Source organism: Ochotona curzoniae, unplaced genomic scaffold (assembly GCF_017591425.1).
Source record: "Ochotona curzoniae isolate NIBS_2020 unplaced genomic scaffold, NIBS_Ocur_1.0 contig_883, whole genome shotgun sequence".
Lineage (NCBI taxonomy): Eukaryota > Metazoa > Chordata > Mammalia > Lagomorpha > Ochotonidae > Ochotona > Ochotona curzoniae.
Genome location: NW_024466599.1, coordinates 49182831 through 49205205, shown reverse-complemented (window position 1 = coordinate 49205205; position 22375 = coordinate 49182831). Strand labels below are relative to the sequence as shown.

Here is a 22375-nt window from a genome sequence, read left to right as displayed (position 1 = left end):
CAATATCATTAAAATGTCTATACTACCACAAGCAATATACATTTTCAACGCAATTCCAATCAAATTGCCCAAAACATTCTTCACGGAACTGGATACAATGATTCAAGAGTTCATCTGGAAACACAAAAAACCACGAATAGCTAGAACCATCCTGAAAAATAAGAAGTTAGCAGGGGGAATCACAATCCCGGACCTCTGGACATACTATAGAGCAGTGGTTATCAAAACAGCCTGGTACTGGCACAAAGACAGAAAGGAAGATCAATGGAATAGAATAGAAGCACCAAAAGGGAACCCACACAAATACAGCCAATTAATCTTTGACAAAAAGACCAATGACAACTCAAGCAAGTGGGAAGGCCTCTTTAGTAAATGTTGTTGGGACAACTGGCTGATAGCCTGTAGAAACAAAAAGATAGACCCACATCTATCACCATACACTAAGATCCAATCTACATGGATAAAAGACCTAAACCTACATCCAGAAACCTTCAAACTCTTGCAGGAAAATGTAGGAAATACCCTGCAAGACCTAGGAGTAGGTTCCGACTTTCTAAGAAGGACACCAAAAGCAATAGCAGTGGAGAACAGAATAAACAAATGGGACCTCATCAAACTAAGAAGCTTCTGTACAGCAAGGGAAACAATCAACAAAGTAAAAAAGCAACCCACAGAGTGGGAGAAGATCTTTGCACACGATATAGGCAATAGGGGGCTAATTTCCAGGATATACAAAGAACTTCAAAACAACCAAAAAACCAAAACAAACAAACCACTCAAGAAATGGGCACGGGAAATGGGCAAACATTTCACAAAGGAACAAGTCCAAATGGCAAACAAACATATGAAAAAATGTTCCAGCTCCCTAGCAATAAGGGAAATCCAAATTAAAACATCGATGAGGTACCACCTAACACCAGTAAGATTGGCCCACATAAACAAGAACACCAACGACGTTTGCTGGCGAGGATGCGGGGAAAAGGGAACCCTACTCCACTGCTGGTGGAGCTGCAAATTGGTACAGCCTTTATGGAAATCAGTCTGGAGAACACTCAAACAACTCAAAATCTGCATACCATATGACCCAGCAATAGCACTCCTAGGAATATATCCAAAACACCTGTTTTACGACAAACCAACATGCATCCCTATGTTCATTGCAGCACAATCAGTAATTGCAAAAACATGGAAGCAACCGAAATGCCCATCAGCAGAAGATTGGATAAGAAAGCTTTGGTTCATCTACTCCATGGAATACTACTCAGCTATTAAAAAAAACAAAATGCAGTTCTTTGTGGCTAAATGGGCACAACTGGAAACTATAATGCTAAGGGAAATGAGTGAATCCCAAAAGATTAGATACCACATGTTTGCCTTGATTTAACCTGTAATTTTTTGTTTGGTTGTTGGTTATTTTTTGAACCTGTCATTGATACTGTCTCAACCCAGATGTTTCGAAGAATGGAACTTGCATTATTTTTAACATATTGTCTACCCATTACTATGTCAATTAATTCCATAATGTTGTATATTGATACTGAGGCCTTGTTGGGGCTTTTAACTGACCGGATCTTTACTCTGTTAGACCTATCTTCAGACCATAGAAGGTCTCCCCAAGAGGCCACTGAACTTATCTGGACAATAAGACGCTGAACTTTATGCTAGGCATGTGTTTGCAAGCAATGAATCTCAACTGAACTTGAACTATGGTTATGCAACAAGGTGGAGGAATCCACCATGGGGGGAGGGGTATGGGAGGGGTGGGGGGAATCCCCAGCGCCTATAAAACTGTACTACATAATACAATGTAAGGAACAATAAAAAAAAAAAAAATTCAAAAAAAAAAAAAAAACCAACAAAGCACTATGCAAAAATACGTTACTATCTGTATTATGAATTCCAGTTTGTTATTTTCAATTCTAGTTGTTATCTTGACCTAATTCCTGATCAGCCTCAATCATGGTGACTTATTAGAATCTCATGATAATTAACCTTATCATTACATCTCAGAAATCAGGGCTCACTTTCCTTTTCCTGGCAGTGGGTAGCTCTTAATGCTTCTGGTGCTAGATGATGTCTTGTTTGTTTACTGCAGTACATCCAATTCTGCGTTATTCACAAAGCCAATCAGAGGCACTGCCTCAGTTAAGTGTGCAGATGCACTGTGCATCAGTGCTACAGATTACAAATGGATGAGTCCATCAGCTGAGAGGTGTGAGTTATTGGCATCCACGGTGCCTAGGACATATAAGGAAGGGCTGATATTGGAGTCTTTGATTGATAAGAAAATTCCTCATCATCTAGAACTAGGGTAACAATGGCTTCCTGTAACATAAGTCCCCAGAGCTAGAGTTCAGTGAAACCTCTGTGCTGTTTTTTCATGATTAAAAAAAAGTTAAGTCTAGGTGCTGGTTTCATGAGGTAAAATTAGATTAAAAGCAAAAACAAAAACGTTACTATTTAAATGAGAGTGCCGCAGCTCCTGATGATATAACTGATGTATTAATTTGGGCCATTTTCTAATAAATTGAATATAGATTATAGCAATATAAATTCTAGATGATTATGGAAAATGTTTTACTAAATTCTCCCTTTTTTCTCCCATTATATGAATTCAATTAAACCTGTTTGAGCAAGAAAGCATTATAAAAATAGAAATTATATCCACTAACTATTTTGTATCTTAGAATATTAAAATAGAAGCCACACAATCTACGCAATTATCAAGCATCATTAGTATTTATTTTCATTTATATGTTTACATTTTTGAGCTTATGTCCTTCCACAAAGGAACCATGACTTTGCAAATCATTTTATGTTTTTAATTTATAATACATTACTCAGGAGTACTCAGTTCTCTTAGGAATGAAGTGTGTGTTAATTTGAGTATTTTTACCTTAAAAATTTGGCTTTCAAATAGTAAATTAAAATCTCTTATGAAAGAATAACAGAAATATTAACAAGTTCCTATCTTACAAAGAACATTGTTCTAAATGTTAACATTTGCCTCATATATCTGTTGAAGTTAAGGATTGTGGACCTTAAATAAAATTACTAAAATAATAAATACCCAACCAGTCCTACCCTTGGGGATGTTGGGAAACTAACAGTCAGTTAACATTTTTATGCAATTTCCAACCCATCTTATCGTCCTCCTGTGTCTTCACCCTAGTCTGCCCTTTATTTTTTTTCTCTGCTGTAAGCAGATTGCCCTTCTGGTCAGATTTCAGTATCCTGGAAATTAATTCTGACCGGGAGCAAGCACAATTCTACTTGATTTGATCTTAGCTCAGGTCACATGTTTTTCCCATCTATTTATATGAATGTTCAAGGGGGAAAAAGGCACGAAATAAACACTTACTCCTTTATTAACAGAACCAAAACATTTAACTTGGTTTTAAATGTTAAATAGCTGTAGTGAGTCACTCACTCTCCCATGAAATCATGGGAAGCAAAGAAAAAAGGGGGACCACCTTTCCTGGTGGAAGTTGCTTAGATGATTTTTACTTTAAAATACAAAAGCAGAGTACTGTGACTTATAAATAATTTCAGGATGATTATTCTCCAAATGAGTACATATTGTCACATGAAGTTATATGCCTACTTGTGTTACACAAGTACAACAGGAGAAATCAAAAAGAGTATGTCTCCAAGGAGTTGTAAAAATCCTTGAGTGAGTCTGGGAGGAGGAGAGGAAGAGCCTTTATGTTCTGCATCCTGTTCACATATATTTGAATGTTTACAGCATTACTACTTTAATGAATAATTTGAAGAATTATTTCCAATGATTCACAAGGTATTAGCATAGTGAAACAACACTTGACTGGTTTGAAATCTTTCACATTTTCACAGTGGCATTCCAAGACATTGGGTTATGACATGTTTTGGACTTCACATTTCTACTGAATTAATGGTTAAGAGATAAATTTATGAAAATTATTATATACAAGCTTGCTATTAAGTTTGTATATCTTAGGTCAAGATTCTGAGTAGTAGGTGTTTTGCACAACAGATAAATGGCTCTTGAGACAGCTACGTCCCGTGTTAGGGAGCCTGGTTTGAGTCCCAGCAACTCTGCTTCCTATCCAGCTTCATGCTAATGTGCATCCTGGGAGGCAGCTGTGATGAATTAAGTCCTTGGGTCATTACCAGCTCTATAGGGATGCAGTTCTGCCTGGCCCAGATCTGCTTGTCATGAGCATTTGGGGAGATGGAAGATCTGTTTGTTTCTTGGCCTGTCTTTCAAATAAAATGAAAATAAGTAAAATTTTAAAATATTTTAGGAGTTTCAGATTAAGACACTTATGTAGTCCTGTCTCTGTGACTGTTCCCCGAAATACATCATTTCAGAGATCAGTTCTTAAGCTTTTGAAGAGTTTTGGCAGTTCCACCAACAGTATGCAAGTAGAAGAGGCTCTATGAATTTACTGAATGAAAAGATGTCTCTCTAGCAAGTTTTAGTTCATTTTCCTACTTAGAGCCATCTTATCTAAAAATAATTTGGAAAATTATATGTGATATCTGTTATACATGTGTGAGTAACTTGTAGATCGAAAGAGGAAGGTCTAATGTAATTTATCTCATACATTTGATTCTTTTTTCCAGACAGCCTTAGATCATTTTATAAGACCATTGTATTAATGCTGTTTGGAAAATCAAGTGCACCTTGGAGTGCAATTTTATAACTATGTAGAATTTTACCCTAGAGAGGGGGTCATTACAAGTCTTGCAGATCTTTTTCTGTTTTCTCCCTTTCAGCTTCTAATTCTTGTTTCTAATACTTTGACTCCTCCCTCTAGATAAACAAGTTGCTTATATTGATAGTATTTCTTTTATTTCTCCAAGATCCATCAAGCTGCTAATAAGTTACGTTTCTGGTTTTATTTACCTATTTTTTTAGAAAGAAAGCATATTTATTTTATTTTTTTTTAAAGATTTATCTTTATTATTTTTTTTATTGGAAAGGCGGATATACAGAGAGGAGAATCTTCCGTCCAATGATTCACTCCCCAAGTGAGCTCAACGGGCCGATACTATGCCGATCCGAAGCCAGGAGCCTCTTCCGGGTCTCCCACGCGGGTGCAGGTTCCCAAAGCTTTGGGCCGTCCTTGACTGCCTTCCCAGGCCACAGGCAGGGAGCTAGAAGGGAAGCGGGGCCGCTGGGATTAGAACCGGCGCCCATATGGGATCCTGGACGTGCAAGGCGAGGACCTTTAACCACTTGCGCCACCGCGCCGGGCCCGCATATTTATTTTAAAGAGTTGGTGTGGAGAGAAAGAGACAGAGAGAGAGAGAGAGCAAGAGAGACTCTTCCAACTGCTGGTTCTCTCCCTAGACGGCCACAAAGTCCAAGGCTGGACTGTGTTGAAGCCAGAAGCTAGGAGCTTGCTCTGGGTTTCATGTGGATTGCAAATAGCCAAGTATTTGAGCCATTTTCTTCTGTCTCTCCCAGGTCATTAGCAGGGAGATTGATTGGAAATGGAGCAGCTGGGATTCAAACTTGCACCCATATGGGGTGCTGGTGTTGCAGGCAGTAGTTTTACCTGCTGTGGCACAATGCCAGCCTCAGTAGGTTGGACTGCATTATGAAAAGTATTGCAGATTTAAATCATCAAAGGATATGCACTTTACATTTTGTGTTATAGAGTGAAAACAATACACTCAGTTTTAGCTTTAAAAATTTAGCCAAAAACACATATATTGGTGTTTGGCAGTGTTTGTACAACCTGCAAAATATTGTTATTACCAAGATCTTATTTTCCCCCATCTTCTATTTTACTCTATAATTTGGTTTTTATAAAAAGTATTTTACAAGTACAAAAAGAAAACATTTTGATAGGGAATAGTTATTTTCCAACATCTCTGTCCACATACACACTGAAGTTTGTGAGAATTTAACACATTAGTCTTGGCAGGAACTACTGAGAACATTTATGTAAAAGTACATTCTTACATCCCACCAGGAGCCTCATGAACTGATTCAGATCTCCTCGGAAGAAATGAGAATCTAAGAGGAAACCTTTTTTTTTTTTTTTAACATGGGGAGTTCAAAGGCTAAGCTGATCCTTAGCAAGAGACATATCCATAAAGGAAAACTTCACCATTTTGACTTTCTGTTGGGTGTTTAAAGGCATTCTGAAAGCCTTATTTGCAGGGCTAGCAGAACTTCATGCAATATGCTTGGACGTAGAGCATCCCTTTAAAACACAGGTAAACAGTCTTCTCTCCATTCACATTTAACTGTTTCTTCTGATTCTCCGTATCTTCTTCCAATGATTCTTATTGTAGCCTCTATTTCTCTTTTCTCCCTGCAACTTGTTCTTTTTATTCAAGTGTGCATAAATTATTTACAAAGTAACTCCAGGAAGATTATGCAGGAATTCCTGTTTCAAGCTGTGCCTGCAGCTCTCTGTCATGCAGTCATGGTCTTGGGGCTGTCCATGATTTTATGGTTCCCAGCAGCTGGTCCTTGTGGAAGCAGTTCACTCCAAAGCCATCCTTGTGTGGGGCAAGGAGCCACAGTTCTGCTGTTGACAGGATGCTGGCCACAGAGATGTGACTGCCCTGAAGATGCGTATTTTTATGGCTTCGAAAGAGTTACATGTCTTATTATAAAGCCTTAACTTATACTTAACTATAGATTAACTGTAAAAGTTACATGCCTTACTATAAAAAAGGTTCAGGAGAAGTCAGTGCGAAGCAGAACTCTGTAAATAGACCCACCCTACTACTTTCCATTATTAAATGTTATTTGGTTCCCAAGAAGGATTTAAAGTGATTTGTAAGGATATGTATGACTTTAACAAGAGGACATAAACTTAAAAATGGAAGGGGATGAAGACAAGGGTGGGGCATAAAATAAAGCCAAGGACAAGATTTTGAAAACCGCCTAGCCTCTTATGTGGATAGGTCACAGTTTGGCTCTAAATTATATAATAGTCCTTGTAACAGCTGGTTTTATTATCCCTGAAGTATCATTTGCTTAGGAGCATTTTGGAGGGCAGTGGAGAGGTCAGAGTGAAGGGTGAAAATACAGGGTTATCTGGCCAACTTTTCATTTGGCTTCATATAGGAAGGATTTTTAATGTATCTTGAATAGAGAACATCCTGCACTGTGTGTCCTTATCACAGTCTTCCTCAAATATTGCTTTGCTAGGGCAAAGTACTCATAAGTTGTGGGAAGCACTGAATTTGAAATCTAGGCAGATTTGACTTGCCAAAAGCAAAATCTCAAAGTCTGTAAACTGTTCTGTGTCTCCTTTATGTAAACTCAAAAAATTCATCTATTCTTGCTGTTGTCTGTTTCTTTACTTTTCCCTCATTCCTAAAACAATTCTGGCTTCCTCCACCACCTTAATGAAGCTGATCTTGCTAAGGTCCCCAAACATTTTTCAGTTACATTTTACTTAGCTATTCATTCCTTTTTACCATAATCTGTGTCCATAGTTCTCCTAACTCCACACGTTTGTGGTTCTCTCCCTCTACTGCAGTCATTCCTCTTAGGTGTTCCCTGCATCAACTTCTCCATCTGGCCTTTCAGTGTTGTGCCTTGAAGTTATGCTGCACTGCTTAAATGAAGCCTCCAGACCTAAGAAGAGTATTGACTCCATGCAGATCAACAAAAAGATCTTTCTAATTCTTCCAAATCCTTTAAGTGTAGAACTTCATGAGGTTCTGGTTAACTGAATAGTACCAGTAGTAGACAAGGTATGTTATGTCCTCTAGTTAAGCTCTTGGTATGTCAAGTCCTCTAGTTATGTCCTCTGGTTAAGCTTATGTCCTCTAGTTTGAATTCTTTCTGGTGTCTTTCCTTTCTTGAAGACCTTGGAGAGTTAGGAGCTGTGTTTCCCTGGGCTCCTTGCAGCCGGGGTTAGAATGTGACTAGTACCTCATCAATTGGAAATACTCATATGAAATTTTAATATAATCCGAATTAATAGGAAACAAGGCAGCAGGATTGAGGCATCCACTTAGCTGTTTTCAGGATCTTGGGTATTGTGACTCTGGAGCCACCAGTTCTGAGAGTGGCTTCCTGAAACCTGGACCACAATTAGAGTAGTATGTTCATACATGCAATAACTTCAGTGGCATCGTTCTGAATTCCCAGCAGTTCCCCCAATAGATCTATCAGGAAGAATTGTCTAAAGCATTGGTTTGGTTCGTAGAGATCAGGAAGTATCTTTCAAGGAAGTCTGGTTGTTACCTGGTGAAACTGTAGTGAATTGTCTGATTCTGTAGGGGAGTGAAACTTTGGTTGATTTCCTGTTGGCTGGGCTAATTTACTACTCCATAAAGTAGAAATTTAGTTATAGAACACTAGAGAAATGGAACTAGTTCATGTACATTGTGAACAAATTCATTTTTTCTGGAATATATAAAATGGATTTTTGCTTTCCAAAAAGGATAATTCAAATATTATTTTCTATTTCCCTTAAGTCATGCTTATATGGGAGCTACTAGCTACATGTGGTCATTGAGCACTTGTATTATGGCAAGTTTAAATTGATAATATAAGTGTAAATGCAAACTAAATACCAGGTTTCAATAACTTAACATGGAAAATATATGTAAAAATCTCTCATTAATTCTGTCAATATTAGTAATTAAGATAGTTGTATATATTAAGTAAACTATCTTAAATTTAATTTTACTTATTTTTAATTTCATAAGTGCAGCTCATAGAAAATTTTAACTATCCCAGAGACTCTCTTAGCTGCTGCTATATGTACTGCTAACGAGTTTTGCATCTACTAGCAAGCTGATTTCAGCATTCATGATTTTATTAATACACATACATATATGTATGTGTGTTCAAATTCCCCTTAAACCAGACTTAACATTTTACAGGTTCCCTCATTAACTAATTATGGAACAGAATCTGTGGTGTATGTCTTTTTATATTTGTGTAAGAATCACAGACTTACATTTTTTTACTTTAGCAATCAGTTCTTCTTTTAGAAAATTCTTTTTCTTACATTCCATGATAGATTTTTGTAGGTATAGGTATTCCCTACTTTTCTTCTCCATTCTTCCTCTGATTTTTCTCCCCCACAGTTTCCCCCCCATATTGTTATAGTAGTATGTAATTCCTTTAGTAACAGTTACAAGTGTAACATTCTGCTATTTAAGTGCATTATAGAATTGTAGGTATAGGCAAAGATTTAAAAATCTGGTATAATATTATCAAGATATATTTAACTGTTTAATTGGCAATCCTTCTTTTATTCTTGAATAAAGATGTCTGCTGCAACAAATCTTTACTTCCCCGTATGCTAGTTTCCACTATACAGTTCATCTGTATTTCACCTTATATATTTATTTGTTTTGTATTTTGCATAAATGTTACCTAAAATTAGAACATACCGTATTTATCCTTTTGGGATTGGCTTTTTTTTTTTTTTTTTGCTGAGCATAATAGTCTCTAGCTGGGACTATTTTGTTTTAAATGGTACAGTTTCATTCTTTTTAATGGCTGCTATCAAACTAAATGGTGTATCATTTTCTAGATACTTTCTTAAGCACTTTACAGGATTATCCTAGCTTTCTTAAAAGGGTCTCAGCCGTGACATGGGCAGTAACTGTAATGACATCTGAATGGCTCACTTCCTGGGTGACTCTGCACTCCCTGAAGACCAGTGTCTCTTTGTTCCTTTTCAAGCTGAGCGTATCTGCTAAGAGTCATCTCAGTTTTACCAGCCAGTCCCTCTGTGCAGGTAACAGTGTCCTGAATGCTCTCTTCTTTGGAGCATCTGGAAGATCATTTTCTCACCTCTGTCAGGCTGCTGAGGCAGATCTTCTGGTGTGTGGAAAAGGAATTTGGAAATGGGACTGAGCTAACATTTCTGGACAGGCAATATGAGGAGCTGAATCCTGAGAATTTAGTTTAATAAACATTTTAAAGACTGTTGGGTTAAGTGTGGATTAAGCTTTTGTGATGAAGCCATAGACATCTAGTTACAACCCTTAGAGGTGTTAAATACCTTATTTAATCCTTATGACAGTTCTATGACATACATAATATACTAGTATTCCCCCTTTTACAAATGATGCACCAAGAGTTTGAGAAATGCCCAAGGTAGCCAAACAGGAAAACTGGTTGAAGTCAGACATAAGCATAATGATCCCAAAGTCATGGTCCATTACTACTGTGATAGCAGCTACTTTTTCCTACTGTATAAAACAGAAAGACACTGTGCCACTGTATTGACCTTGACTGTGTTGTGGCAGGGAAGCCAGAGGTTATAGTGGTGCCCTTACTGTTCTCCCAAGCCCTTTGATCCAGTTGACTGGTCCTTACAGTCCTGGGTAAAGCTCATGTCCAGGTAGCTCTATAGATCACCACCTAATTGGCAAGGTTGAGTGACTTGCCATTTCTTACTGCTGGTGGCAAGCACCATACCAAGCCTGGGAGAGATTTTTTAAAAGATTTATTTATTTCAAAGAGCTCTTTTATCCACTTACTCACTGCTCAAATGCTCACCACCAGCTGGGCACTGACTAGGCCCAAACAAGAAGCCACAAACTCCATATGGGTCTCCCACATAGGTAGCAGAAACTCAAGCACTTGAGCTATCATCTGCTGCCTCACAGGGGCATTAGCAGAAAGCTGGACTAGCATAAAGCAGTCAAGACTCAAACCAGGCATCCCAAACAGCAAGTTAACTTGCTGTGCCACAATGCCCGCCCCAAGGCTGAGAGATCTTATCAGTGGAATTGCACTAGAAAATATGTGTCTCTAGGGATCACAAAACTGCCAACAGTCCATCTAGCCTATTTGGCAAGAACAGACAGCTGCACTGCACTGTCACTGAAGGGCCTACACTTGTGATGGACTTGCATTAGACAGGTTACATAAATTCTCTTTAACCTTTGCAGTATCTCAATGAGAAGAGGAATAGTCTTATTTCAAGAATAAGAAATCTGGGTCTCAGGTTAATTATGGCTGTCCTGCCGTTCCCTGGATATTCACTGAACTTCATTAATTATGGGACAATCTCTGACAGGTATTTTCAACATTTTATCAAAAATATCATTGAAACATTTATTTTGACAGTAAAACAGCTTATGATACTATTTGCCCGAATACAAGTGAATAAGGAACTTGTGAAAGGGGAATAGCAAAATATTATTTTACTATCCTTCTATTATTTATGCTAGTTTAAAAGCTTGAAATATGCAGGCCACTCAATATTTCCTAACATCCACTACATTAGCTTTTAATTCATTGGCTGTCTTTTCTTACCGTCTCTTTCCTTATGATCTACGTTTTATACCACTGCTGCCATGATGACTGAAGGCATTGTGCTGCCCCACTTTAGTTCTAGGAAATAGAACCGCTATGAATTATTGATAGTGTTGGCTTTCTAGTGCTTTGATTCCACTTCTTTGTTTCAGACAGGGATATTAGTTAAATGGAATTTTTTATATCACCGCAGGAGCTTACTATATTTTTAGGAAACACTGATGTGAATTACAGAAAATTCTACATAAGGTGAATTCTCCAGATATTCCACTTGATCACATTCTTGCTCATTGCTAGGTTATCAGGGCAGTTTTCCAAAGGGGCTCCCTCAGGGCCCTTGGTCTTCCACAGAGGGGCTCAAGGTGTGGCTGATGGAAAAAAGGTTAGAGAAGCCTGCACACCTACGTACAACCCCAGCAATTCCCTTACTTCAGGGAACTACACAAGTTTGGCTTTAAGGAGTAGGCTTTTTTGCAAGATTGTATTGGAAAAATACTTTCTTTTAAAGGCTTGAAGATCTTGAACACAAAAAATAGAACAGTAGGTATCTGTGTATGTTTAAGATTCTAAGAAAAAATGTAAGAGTGTTTTTACACAGCATGTCTGAGCTTATGCAGCCCTCCACTGGACTTGGTATTTCTCAGGTGATGTGGCTTCAGGTGGAGTTAGCACTCATGTGGTGTGTCCTAGGATCAACTTGAACTCTGAAGGAAACCAGGTACCATTTTTACTTCAATGATGAGTAATCTCAGAGCCACAAGAGATACAGCAAGGTGTGGGAGCTGTCAAAAAAATAAGTAAACCTACTCCACAGTAAATGTGGCCGGCATTATTATTCAACTCCTTGGGCCTCCAATGTCCTCTAAGCAGATGAACATACCTATTGCCTGTGTTACTTCATAGGCGAAAGGACTTCATTTTTTTCTGTAACGGGAACACTTTTAAAAAAGAAGAGGAAGAAGAAGAAATGTGAGGGTTCTGTTTCATGTGAAATTCACTCAGAAAGTTAGAAGGTCATTTTTCAGGGGATCCCATCTGTGTGTAAACAGTATTTGACCCTAAAAGTATCTCTTTTCACTCATGGAAGCTGCAAGGCCTGAAGGAGGCACATAGGTGACTAAGGCTCATTCATTCACTGTGGTTTTATTGAGTACCCAGTAAACGCATCAACCAAGGTATTGGAGACCTAGAGGAAGATTCTGCCTCTGCCCTCTTAGAATTTATAGTCTAGTGTGGAGCAGACACATGGTGGATACATAAGTAATTACATAAGTGTAACAATTACAGAATGTGGTAACTGTCACGATGCACACAACAGAGTAGGTAGGGTTGGGGCCTTTTCCACTGGAGGCAAAGAACCACCCCTGGGAGAGCTTAAGAACTAAAGTGTGCTTTAGAAGAGGCCGCAGCTGGTGTCTGATAGATGCCAAGAACATAAATATGCAGCACTTAGTGTATTTGATGGCTAAATATGTGCCCTCTGCATCAAAGAATTAGAATGTTGTGAAAGCCCTTAAGGCTCCAGTAGTTGATAATTGTGTGAATAGGAACAGGAAAAATACGGCAGAGTTAATTTATGGAATAAATAGATATTATTCCTTGATCACTTAACATTTATCAGCACTGTGTTTTGTTTTTGTTTTTTTTTTTAATGCAAACTGGCTTGAAGAATGCTTCAAAGAAATACAGGCATGATAATTATATTTTGCCATTCATAAAAAATAATTTAATTAGTATTGTATGCAATTTTTATCAAGCATGTGAGACATACATGTGGAACAAAATACCTTATGTTATCTTTTCATTGTTAACAGCAGTGCATATTTTGGTAAAAGAATAAGACAGACATTACAGAAATTAGTTGCATGTTCAAAACCTCTACATCAGACATTTAAAATGTATCACAGGGGAAGGACACACATAGTTATCAGATCACATGATTTCTTTGTTTTTGCTAGTTGAACCTTCCTATTTTTTGTTTCTTAAAACTTACCAGTAGATAATGTTCCTTAAATAAAAATACCTGAAATAGATAGGCACAAAAAGCAGAATCAGATTTACAGCACAAATGTTAGACCTAAGTCTCTTTCAAGCGAATCTAATTCATCCATCCATCTAGCCATCTATTCAATATTTATTGAGTCTACAGCACTAATAGGTAAAATGTGCTGGAGCCAGAGCAATATATTGGGTTATGTTAGCTCCATGACTGGGTGAATTCAGGGATTCTTTTACCCTCTACACAGTTACTATATCAATATTCTAAAAGGAAGATAAGTAGAAAAATGTGGCTAGAGAGCCTTAAATAAAAAATCAATTTAAAAATATCCAGACTAACAGAATCCAGGGGAAAAAATACATGGGAAAAGTTCCCTTCAGGGCTGAAGGACTTGTTCCCCAAATGCTGGGAGAAGGCTCTCAGCAATTATTAAAAAAAACCAAAAAGGTAACCCACTAAAGGTCACACCTGCACTTTGGGCAGCTCTCGCCCAGTGACAGCTTGATGGAGGGGATGCAAAGACCCAGTCCTCTGACCTCATCACAGGACAGTTCTGAAAAGTCTTGCCTCAGTATTCCTTGCATTTTGACAGGTTTTTGCTAACTACCTCACTGCTGCATTTTCTCAGTTGGTCTAATCCTGTCCCTGCCTTCCACTGAGTGGTTAAACCTAAGGATACTCTCTAATTCAAATCCTGTGTGCTAATTACCATCTCAGGTATTGCTCCTGTGACAATATGTCTGTAAGATATGGACATTCAACAATGTGTCAGTGTTCTTTTTAAGATCTGTACAAGTCTGCTCTTTTGTCACCAATGTAAACTGCTTCCTTTCTCATACTCCACATGAAGCTACTCGATATTATCAAGTATATTATTATTTAGAAGCGACTCATGGTTAAATAAATAAATAAATAAAAGAAGTGACTGGTGGTGAGGCGAGGATGCTGCATCAAGCCTAGCAGTCAAGATGGCTGCATCTCACATGGGAGTGCCTGGGTTCAATTCCTACCTCCGGCTTGTGATTCTGGCTTCCCAGCAGTGCAGACCTGGGGAGGCAGCATGATGGCTCAGATCATCGGGTTCCTGCCACCTGCAGGGGATATTTGGAATATGTTCTCAGATCCTGGCTCCAGCCCCAGATGTTATGGCTTTGTAGGGAGTGAAACAGCTGATAGGAGCACACACTCTCTCTTTCTGTCCTTCATGCCTCTTTTTTTTTTTTTTAAGATTTATTTATTTATTGGAAAGCCAGATATACAGAGAGGAGGAGAGACAGAGAGGAAGATCCTTCGTCCGATGATTCACTCCCCAAGTGAGCCGCAACGGCCAGTGCTATGCTGATCCAAAGCCAGGAACCAGGAACTTTTTCCAGGTCTCCCACACGGATGCAGGGTCCCAAAGCTTTGGGCCATCCTCGACTGCTTTCCCAGGCCACAAGCAGGGAGCTGGATGGGAAGTGGAGCTGCTGGGATTAGAACCGGCGCCCATATGGGATCCCGGCACGTTCAAGGCGAGGACTTTCGCCGCTAGACCACGCCGCCGGGCCCCCTCATGCCTCTTAACTAAATTTTTAAAAACAAATTATGAGAGGCAGAGCTTCCTTCTTGGCCATACATTTGGTTGGTGAAGAATTTTTTTGGTACTGTTTCAGGACCAAGTACAGATTGTCTCCCAGCTAGTTTCATACATAGATTCATTAACTCAGGTGGGTTAGGCGTTGTAGTTCCTATACCCATAATCCTAGCCTTAGATTCAATGGTTTTAATTCCTGTCTTTTCTTTCTGCCTTGAACACCTTCAAATATGGCTTTAATTTCATCAAAACTGCTTTGCTTTTATCAGGGCTGGCATTGTAGCACAGTGAGTTAAACTGCAACTTGTGACAGTAGCATGCTATATCAAAGCATTGGTTCAAGTCTCAGATGGTATGCTTCCAAACCCAGCTTCCTGCTAATGTACCTAGAAAGGCATCAGATGATGGACCAAGTACATGTGTCCCTGCCACCCATGCAGAAATGCAGACGGAGTTCCTGCCTCCTGGCACATCCCTGCCTGTTGTAGGCATTTAGAGCGTGAACCAGCATATGGAAAATGTCTGTTTCTCTCTCCCTCACTCCTTTCTTCTTTTTTCTTCCCTCTCTCTCCTTCCCATGCCTTTCAAAGAAATAGTCTTTTTTTTTTTTAATGCCTTGTCCAGCTCACCAGTGACTTCCACCTTGTTTAACACAATGATTCTCAGCTCTCCCCTCACTGAGCTGCTGGCAGCATTGGTGTCATTGGTCCCTCTCTGTTCCCAAGGATTGCCATTTGACTTTCAAGATGTTGCACTTACTTAGATTGTCTGAACCTGACTGATGCCTTCCTCTCTTCCTACACTGCTTCTTCCCAATCTTGATGGGCTCTTAATATAGGAAAATCCCCAGATGTTGTCATTGGACCTGTTGTCTTTTCTGTCTTTATTCCTTCTCATAATGATTCCAGTCTGATGACACATTCCAAAGTCTGCTTCCTCTGGTCAGACTCTCAGATCCAGCTGCATACTCAACAGCCTCCCTGGGATGTCTCACAGATATCTCAGACATTCCAAAATTGAGCTCACCTGCCCCAGAATCTGCCTCTGTCACAGTCTGTCCAGTTTGGTAAGACAGTCCCACACAGCTAGTTACTCGCACCACGGCCTTTGCTGTCTTCTTTCCCTGCTCTCGGCCTCTCCCATCCACCTCCAGTCTGTCAGCAGATCTGCTTACTCCACATTCAGAATATATACCGAATCTGAGCACTTTCCACTTATCACTGCCACCAGCTGGAGCAATTACTTAACGCCTAGATTTCTCTCTTCTCAGCAGTAACTTACAGGTTCATGGGTGGAGTAAAGAAAATGATATATGTGAAGAACTTAGCATAGCTGAGCAGACAGGGCTCAGTAAATGCTAGCTTGCATTAGTTGTTTTAAGTTTAAAGGAGATTTGTGATTTTTTATTTTTAGGGAGATTTGGATGATAAAATTGTGGCCCCTTTTCATAAAAACAGATGATAAGAAAGCTGAATTATATTATGCAACATGTGAAATTTCTATCTTAAAAATTTTAACTAGATGGTTGAAACAATGTGATACTGGCTGATGCCTTCACTTCTGAAATAAAGGCAAGTCAGAATTAACTTTACCAGTGACTATCACAGATAACATCAGAAAGGTTTTGTAGCACAGCAGATTAGACAATTTTGTTATCCTGAGAAAGATTAATTTCAGTTAACCAGAAAGATTTGGCCTAGAAAATGGCCCTAGTGGAAGGATTTATGACATTGTTACATGTATTGCTCAGCTGTGGACAACACTAGCTTCGTGGCCTCAAGCTTGGGGATGTGGGAAACACATAAGATGGCAGCACTCTTATAAAAGCTATAGCATGATTAAATCTGTCATTCTAACTAAGTAATAGATAGAAGGACTCCAGAAAATCCCCAATAGTATAATCCTAAGTGTCAGCAATATTCAGTAGGCCTGAATTACATAGGAAGCATCTCAGGTGAGTATGTAAAAGCATAAATTAGAGACATGGGTATTGCTAATAAGTAGGATAAACCATTGCACCAAATAAGCAGAAAAGTATTCTCAAAACATTTGACTTAATATTTAGCACAATTACTTTGTTAATGTATGTGGTAAGAAAGTGTTGAGATATTTTTTTTAAATCATCTTACATTCGTGTTTCTAAGACTGATCAAATTTTTTCTTTAAATCTCTCAGTATGAAACAATCAGTGGTGAATTGTTTTGTTATAAACCTTGTAAAGTTATTTTGATTCTTTTGCACATAAAAGCCAGGTAATAATGATCCTGATGTGTTTTAAGAGTGGGGGAAATAACTTTTAGGTGAAATCATTGGGAATCAGCTATGCTTGTGTTTAGCTTTTGTTTGTTCATATTTAATCATAATTATATAAATATATACCTTGTGATATTTTTAGAATACTTGTAGGTGATATAGACATATATATATAATTTATTATGTCATATGTGAATGTTGATTGATGAATTTCCATAAATACCTGTTGTGACATCATTTTTGCTGAACCACATATACTTCATATGCTAATTTAAATTATTATTATTTCTTTTTTTGTAGGAAATCCTGGCTGAGCAAGGTTGGGAGTCCTAGTTCTCGCATTGACCGCACAGATTTTTCTAATGAAAAAACCATCTCTAAGCTTGAGTACTCCAATTTTAGCATTCGATACTGACGGGAAAGAAATGCAGGTTATAATACTGTGTTGTATTGTAACATAGACACCATATATGCTTAGTCTACACCATAGAATAATAGTAGCAAAGTAGGATTTAAAAAAGGAATGTTTGCCTCTGAAAGATATTAAGTTATATATTACTAACAATGTCTGACACAAATGATTTTGCTCAATTATGTTTTAGTAAACCAAAACTATTCTGATATTTAAAATGTCATCATAAGATATTTAATATATGAGTATTTCAATTTAAGCTTGCCTTGCTGAATTTTTAATTTCAATCGATATTATAGTATACATGTTATTTGGCTAAATGTAAAATAATAGCTAATCATTTAAAATTCTTTATTTTTATTTGCAGCGAATTTAAAAATCTGAATGTTATCAAAGTCTTGAAGAAGACCAAAAGTTAGAAATAAATGTGTATGATGAACAATATAACCATAAGCTAATGCCAATAAAGTTAATATTTTAAATTCTGGTTATATGTGAACCTGTTTCAGTACTTACATGGGAGGTACTTAATATCACCAGTGAATATTCCGGTTGAGTAATGGCAGCTGATAATAGCACTCCTGAGAGGCAGCAAGGTTTTTTTATCCAGACCACCCACAGAAAAGGAACTGAGAGTCTTATAGTACTGTCCCTCCCCAACACACACATACAACATAGTCTGCCATTTGGGAATCTTCTAATGTAAATGGTGACCTTGTGGCGCAATGGTAGCATGTCTGACTCCAGATCAGAAGGTTGTGTGTTCCAATGTAAATGATAATTAAGCAGCAGTAGTTTAAGGAGAAGGTTTGTTTTTATACCGTAAAATTGTAAAAGTGAAAAAAAAAATTGTAAAAGTGAATCAAGAGGTAAAAAACACTGGAATGTCACATTTCAAATGTTGTAGATACATATTTGTAGATACTCTTTTATGGAAATGAATCTCCTCAAAATAAAACTATGTAGAATTGTATATTTAAAATAATTTTTGAAAAACAATACACAACTATTAGGGGGCGGGGGATGACTGGAGCCCACCATACTTAGTGGTTTTTTTTTCCTTCATTAGACAGTTTCATATATCTTGGGAACACTGGTTGGAAACTCCCATTATAACTATGGAACAGATCTCCATGGTCGACTTGAAGCATAGAGAATTCAGGGCTTTCCTTCTGCCTGCTGCAAGTTAAGGGTTGAAGGAAGAACATCAGTAGAATAACTGGGTTTGAAAGATTAACTCCATGAATGAGGATAGTGTGGTTACCCTCATCCATATATGAATATCTATATATTTATAAATATAAATAAGCATATAAATAGATATGAACATATATAAATATATAGGCAATAGATTAGGGAATAACTTTCTAAATATATTTAAAGAAATACTTCTGTAAATGTAGTTTAATTCAGTCATCTTAATGTGGGTTTTGCTGTCTTTCCATGTTCATTTCTTTGTTCAAGGAAGGTTAAACAAGTGTTCTACCTCAGGAGGTTTGGAGGCCACATGCCCTGAAGACAATGGTTTTTCCAAGGTTTTATTATTATCTTTTTAAGACTGACTTACTTTTTATTTGAAAGGTAAATTTAAGAGAGAGAGAGATCTTCCATCCACTGGTTCACTCTCCAAATGGCTGCAGTGACTGGAGCTGAGTCAATCCAAAACTGGGAGCCAGAAGCTTCTTGCAGGTCTTCCACATGGGTGCAGAGGCCCAGGACTTGAAGCCTCTTCCACTGCCTTCCCAGGCCATAAGCAGGGAGCTGGATCAGAAGTGGAGCAGCCAGAACATGAACTGGCACGCATAAGGGATACTGGCACTTGCAGGAGGTAGCCTGTTCAGCCACTCATGCCAGCCCCATGAAGTTTTTTTAAAAGACAGCATTGTGGATAATGAAAAAGGGGTTTTAGTTTGAGGAGAAGCAGAAGTGGTAAGGGCCAAGGAGGCAGTAATTATGCAGGACTTTGGAAAGGGATGCAAAGCTGTGGATTTCTCATTCATGGAGCACCTTTCCCCCAGTAGCATCTCCAGGAATTGCTACTCAAAGAAGCTGAGCTGCAGGCGCAGGAGTTCCCAGTCTTTATGTGATTGCTGCATTCCCCTCTCCCCTGCCCCCACTGTTCCTCCATCCTTGGTTTCTGCTTCCTTCTGCTGTAATCTTTCCCATCAGTCTACAAATATGCTATTATTTCTCCCTCTCTTGGGCCCTTTGGCCATGGCTATATATTTTTACCTTTTACAGATTAACTCAAAATTTCCTCCCATTCTAAAGAAACCTGCCCTCTTTCTCTCCCCCACCCCATCAGTCTGCTAACATTCCACTCATGATCCCTGATGGTTTCATTTCATTGCTGCCACTCCATTGGCCAAGTTTTCTCTCCTCACTTGAACCTATGTACACTTTTCACTTGGCTTACTAACCATCCCACTTCCCTGGTGTTCCTCTTCACAGTTCAGAATTTAAGGTCTTCTCTGATGATTCCTGCTTGCCTGTCTACTCCTCAATATATGAGTGTCCCAGAGCTCAGCACCTGGACACTGCCTCTCTTCGATAGCATTACCCATCTCATAACCTTAAATGGCCTTGATACATGAACAATTCCAGATATACAGAGCCAGCAGCCTACTCAGCAGTTACATTTGGACATCTGCTAGGCATTTCAAACTTCAGTGTCCCACACTATACCTTCTGAGTACATACTTGTTCTGACCTCAGCTGACTACCTAGCTGATGGATGCTCCTGGAGACTTCACCTCAGGTGACAGCAACACCATCTTTTAAGAAGTTCAGTGCAGAAACACTGGATTCATCATGGCCTTTCCTCTTGCATCAAAGAGGAATGTTGTCTCTAGGTCCAAATGTCCAGAATTTGCTTAGAAATAATCCAGTGGTTGCAGAGTGAAGGGCAACATAAGAGATAGCACAGAAGGGGTTGGGAGGAAGAAAGGACAGAAAGTAGATAAAGCAATAGGTTGAAAGGAATGAACCTGAGGTTGTAACTACTAAGGTGCACACACATGTGTTGACTAGACTATTCTTGTGTGTTTATGTTTTCCATAACAAAAGGTTTAAAAATACATGCTTGAACCCAACCACGCCTCTCTACTCTAAGAAGGCTGTAGTCCTGACTGTAGTTACCATGGAGACTTTAACAGCTTCCTAATTGACCTCTCTACTTCTCAACACAGTATCAAGTGCTACTGTTAAAGCAGAAATCAGATCACATCACTCCTAAGTTCAAACCTCCTCACGACAATCTGTTTTACTCTTACCAGAAGCCAACATCAGCGGCCTTCTAGAACCTGCATAATCTGATTTCTTCTCTCTTCTGGCTTTGACTTCATATCCCACTACTCTCCCCCTTGTTCAACCTTCTTCAGCCATGTGGAAATCCTGACAGTTCCTTAAATTATCCAGCACTCTTTGTCCCCAGGCCTCTCCATTTACGGTTTTCTCTCACTAAGTATTATTCTCCTGAGTATCATAGATGCCTTCGTGTTCTTCCACCCTTCAGATGAAGGTCACTTTCTTAATGACCCTACCCTGACCACCCTATTCAAATGGTCAGATACTTACTGCCCAGAGTCCCTGTACTTCCTCCAGGCTACTTAGTCCCGTTGCCTTAATCTCTTCCCTTTTGCCATAGCAATATCACAGACTGGTAGCTGATAAAGAACAGAAGTTTATTTTGTCCATGCTTCTGGAGGCTGCACTGGCCTCTGCTCCACGTCGGGTGGGGGCTTTCCCACTGTGTCATAACATGGCAGAAGCCTCACATTGGGAGGCACAGCAAGCACTCCAGAGAGGTTTGCTTTATAATGAAGCCACTCTCCCAATAGCCCATTAAGCCATTAAGTCATGAATGAATTTATTCATTCACGAGGACAGAGCCCTCAGGAATCAATCCCTTCCCAAAGGTTCTACTTCTTATAACATTAGCACATGAATTTGGGATTTAATTTCCAGCACATGAAATATGGGAGACACATTCAAATTGTAGCAAGGTAATGTTCTGGCCTTTCCTTGTTTACTCACTGTCTTTCACCCAGTGTAAGCTACAGTGGGGCAAGTGTTTATGGAAGCTTGAATCCTGCAACAGCTGTAACATCACATGTGACTGGCCATGGTGAGTACTTTGTAATATTTGTCAAACTAAATAAATAGAAGAAAAACATTCCTCTAAGGACTTAAGCTAACACCACACTAATCATACCATATATTCATCATAGTAATTAAAAGTGGCTAAAATTCTCTAAAATAATTCCTCACATAATCCACACATATGCTCGTTATGAGACACACATAAAGTAAAGTGACAAAAAGCTTCTACTGTCATTCATGACAGACAAATCCTGGGTTTAACCTCCTATGGTAAACAGCCAGATTGCTGGCCAAGATATATGCAACAGTTTTCAGACACTGGACAGTGGCCAGTGCAGGACTTTGGTCCCTGAGAACAGGGAAGAAAATGAAGCAAGTGAGCAGCCCTAACATTGCTCCAACTTTCTGCCTAGAGATACTTCCCAGATTTCAGGAAGGGAAGCTTGCCCAGTGTGCGGATGTCTAGGTGAAGACATCAGAGGATGGAGACTGAGCCAACTGAGAGTTTCTGCACAAAGTCCTGGAAAGACAAGCCACCCAGGGGTGGGATTGGGTGGCTGGGAAAGGCTCTGGAAGTTGTCACAGAGTCTCCTTTGACTTCCTGGGCACTACACCTTGCCTACACCAGGTGAGATTTCCACGAAGTTGTGTATGCAAAGAATATCTGGTGAACTGTGTTAGCTCAGGGCTGACACACAGCCAAGAGAAGGGGAGGTTCAAAATAGGTAGTCAGTGATCCTTCCAGATCTGTGCCAGGAAGAACTTTTAAAAATAGTATAAGATGGCATCTAATTC

General features: G+C 38.9%; 1 protein-coding gene across 2 annotated transcripts in view; it reads left to right on the top strand.

Annotated features, from left to right (window-relative positions):
* The window catches only part of ACYP2 (acylphosphatase 2), a 124444-nt gene extending 106483 nt beyond the window's left edge, over positions 1-17961 (top strand). The window contains exons 4-5 of one of the 2 annotated variants that reach the window (XM_040993470.1): positions 17368-17498; positions 17847-17961. In XM_040993470.1, the coding sequence (XP_040849404.1) occupies positions 17368-17482 (115 nt within the window). In that variant the 3' untranslated portion in view covers positions 17483-17498; positions 17847-17961. Of the gene's footprint in view, positions 1-17367 lie in introns of both variants that reach the window. The other variant, XM_040993469.1, reaches the window with a different exon arrangement.
* Positions 17962-22375: the final 4414 nt, after the last annotated feature.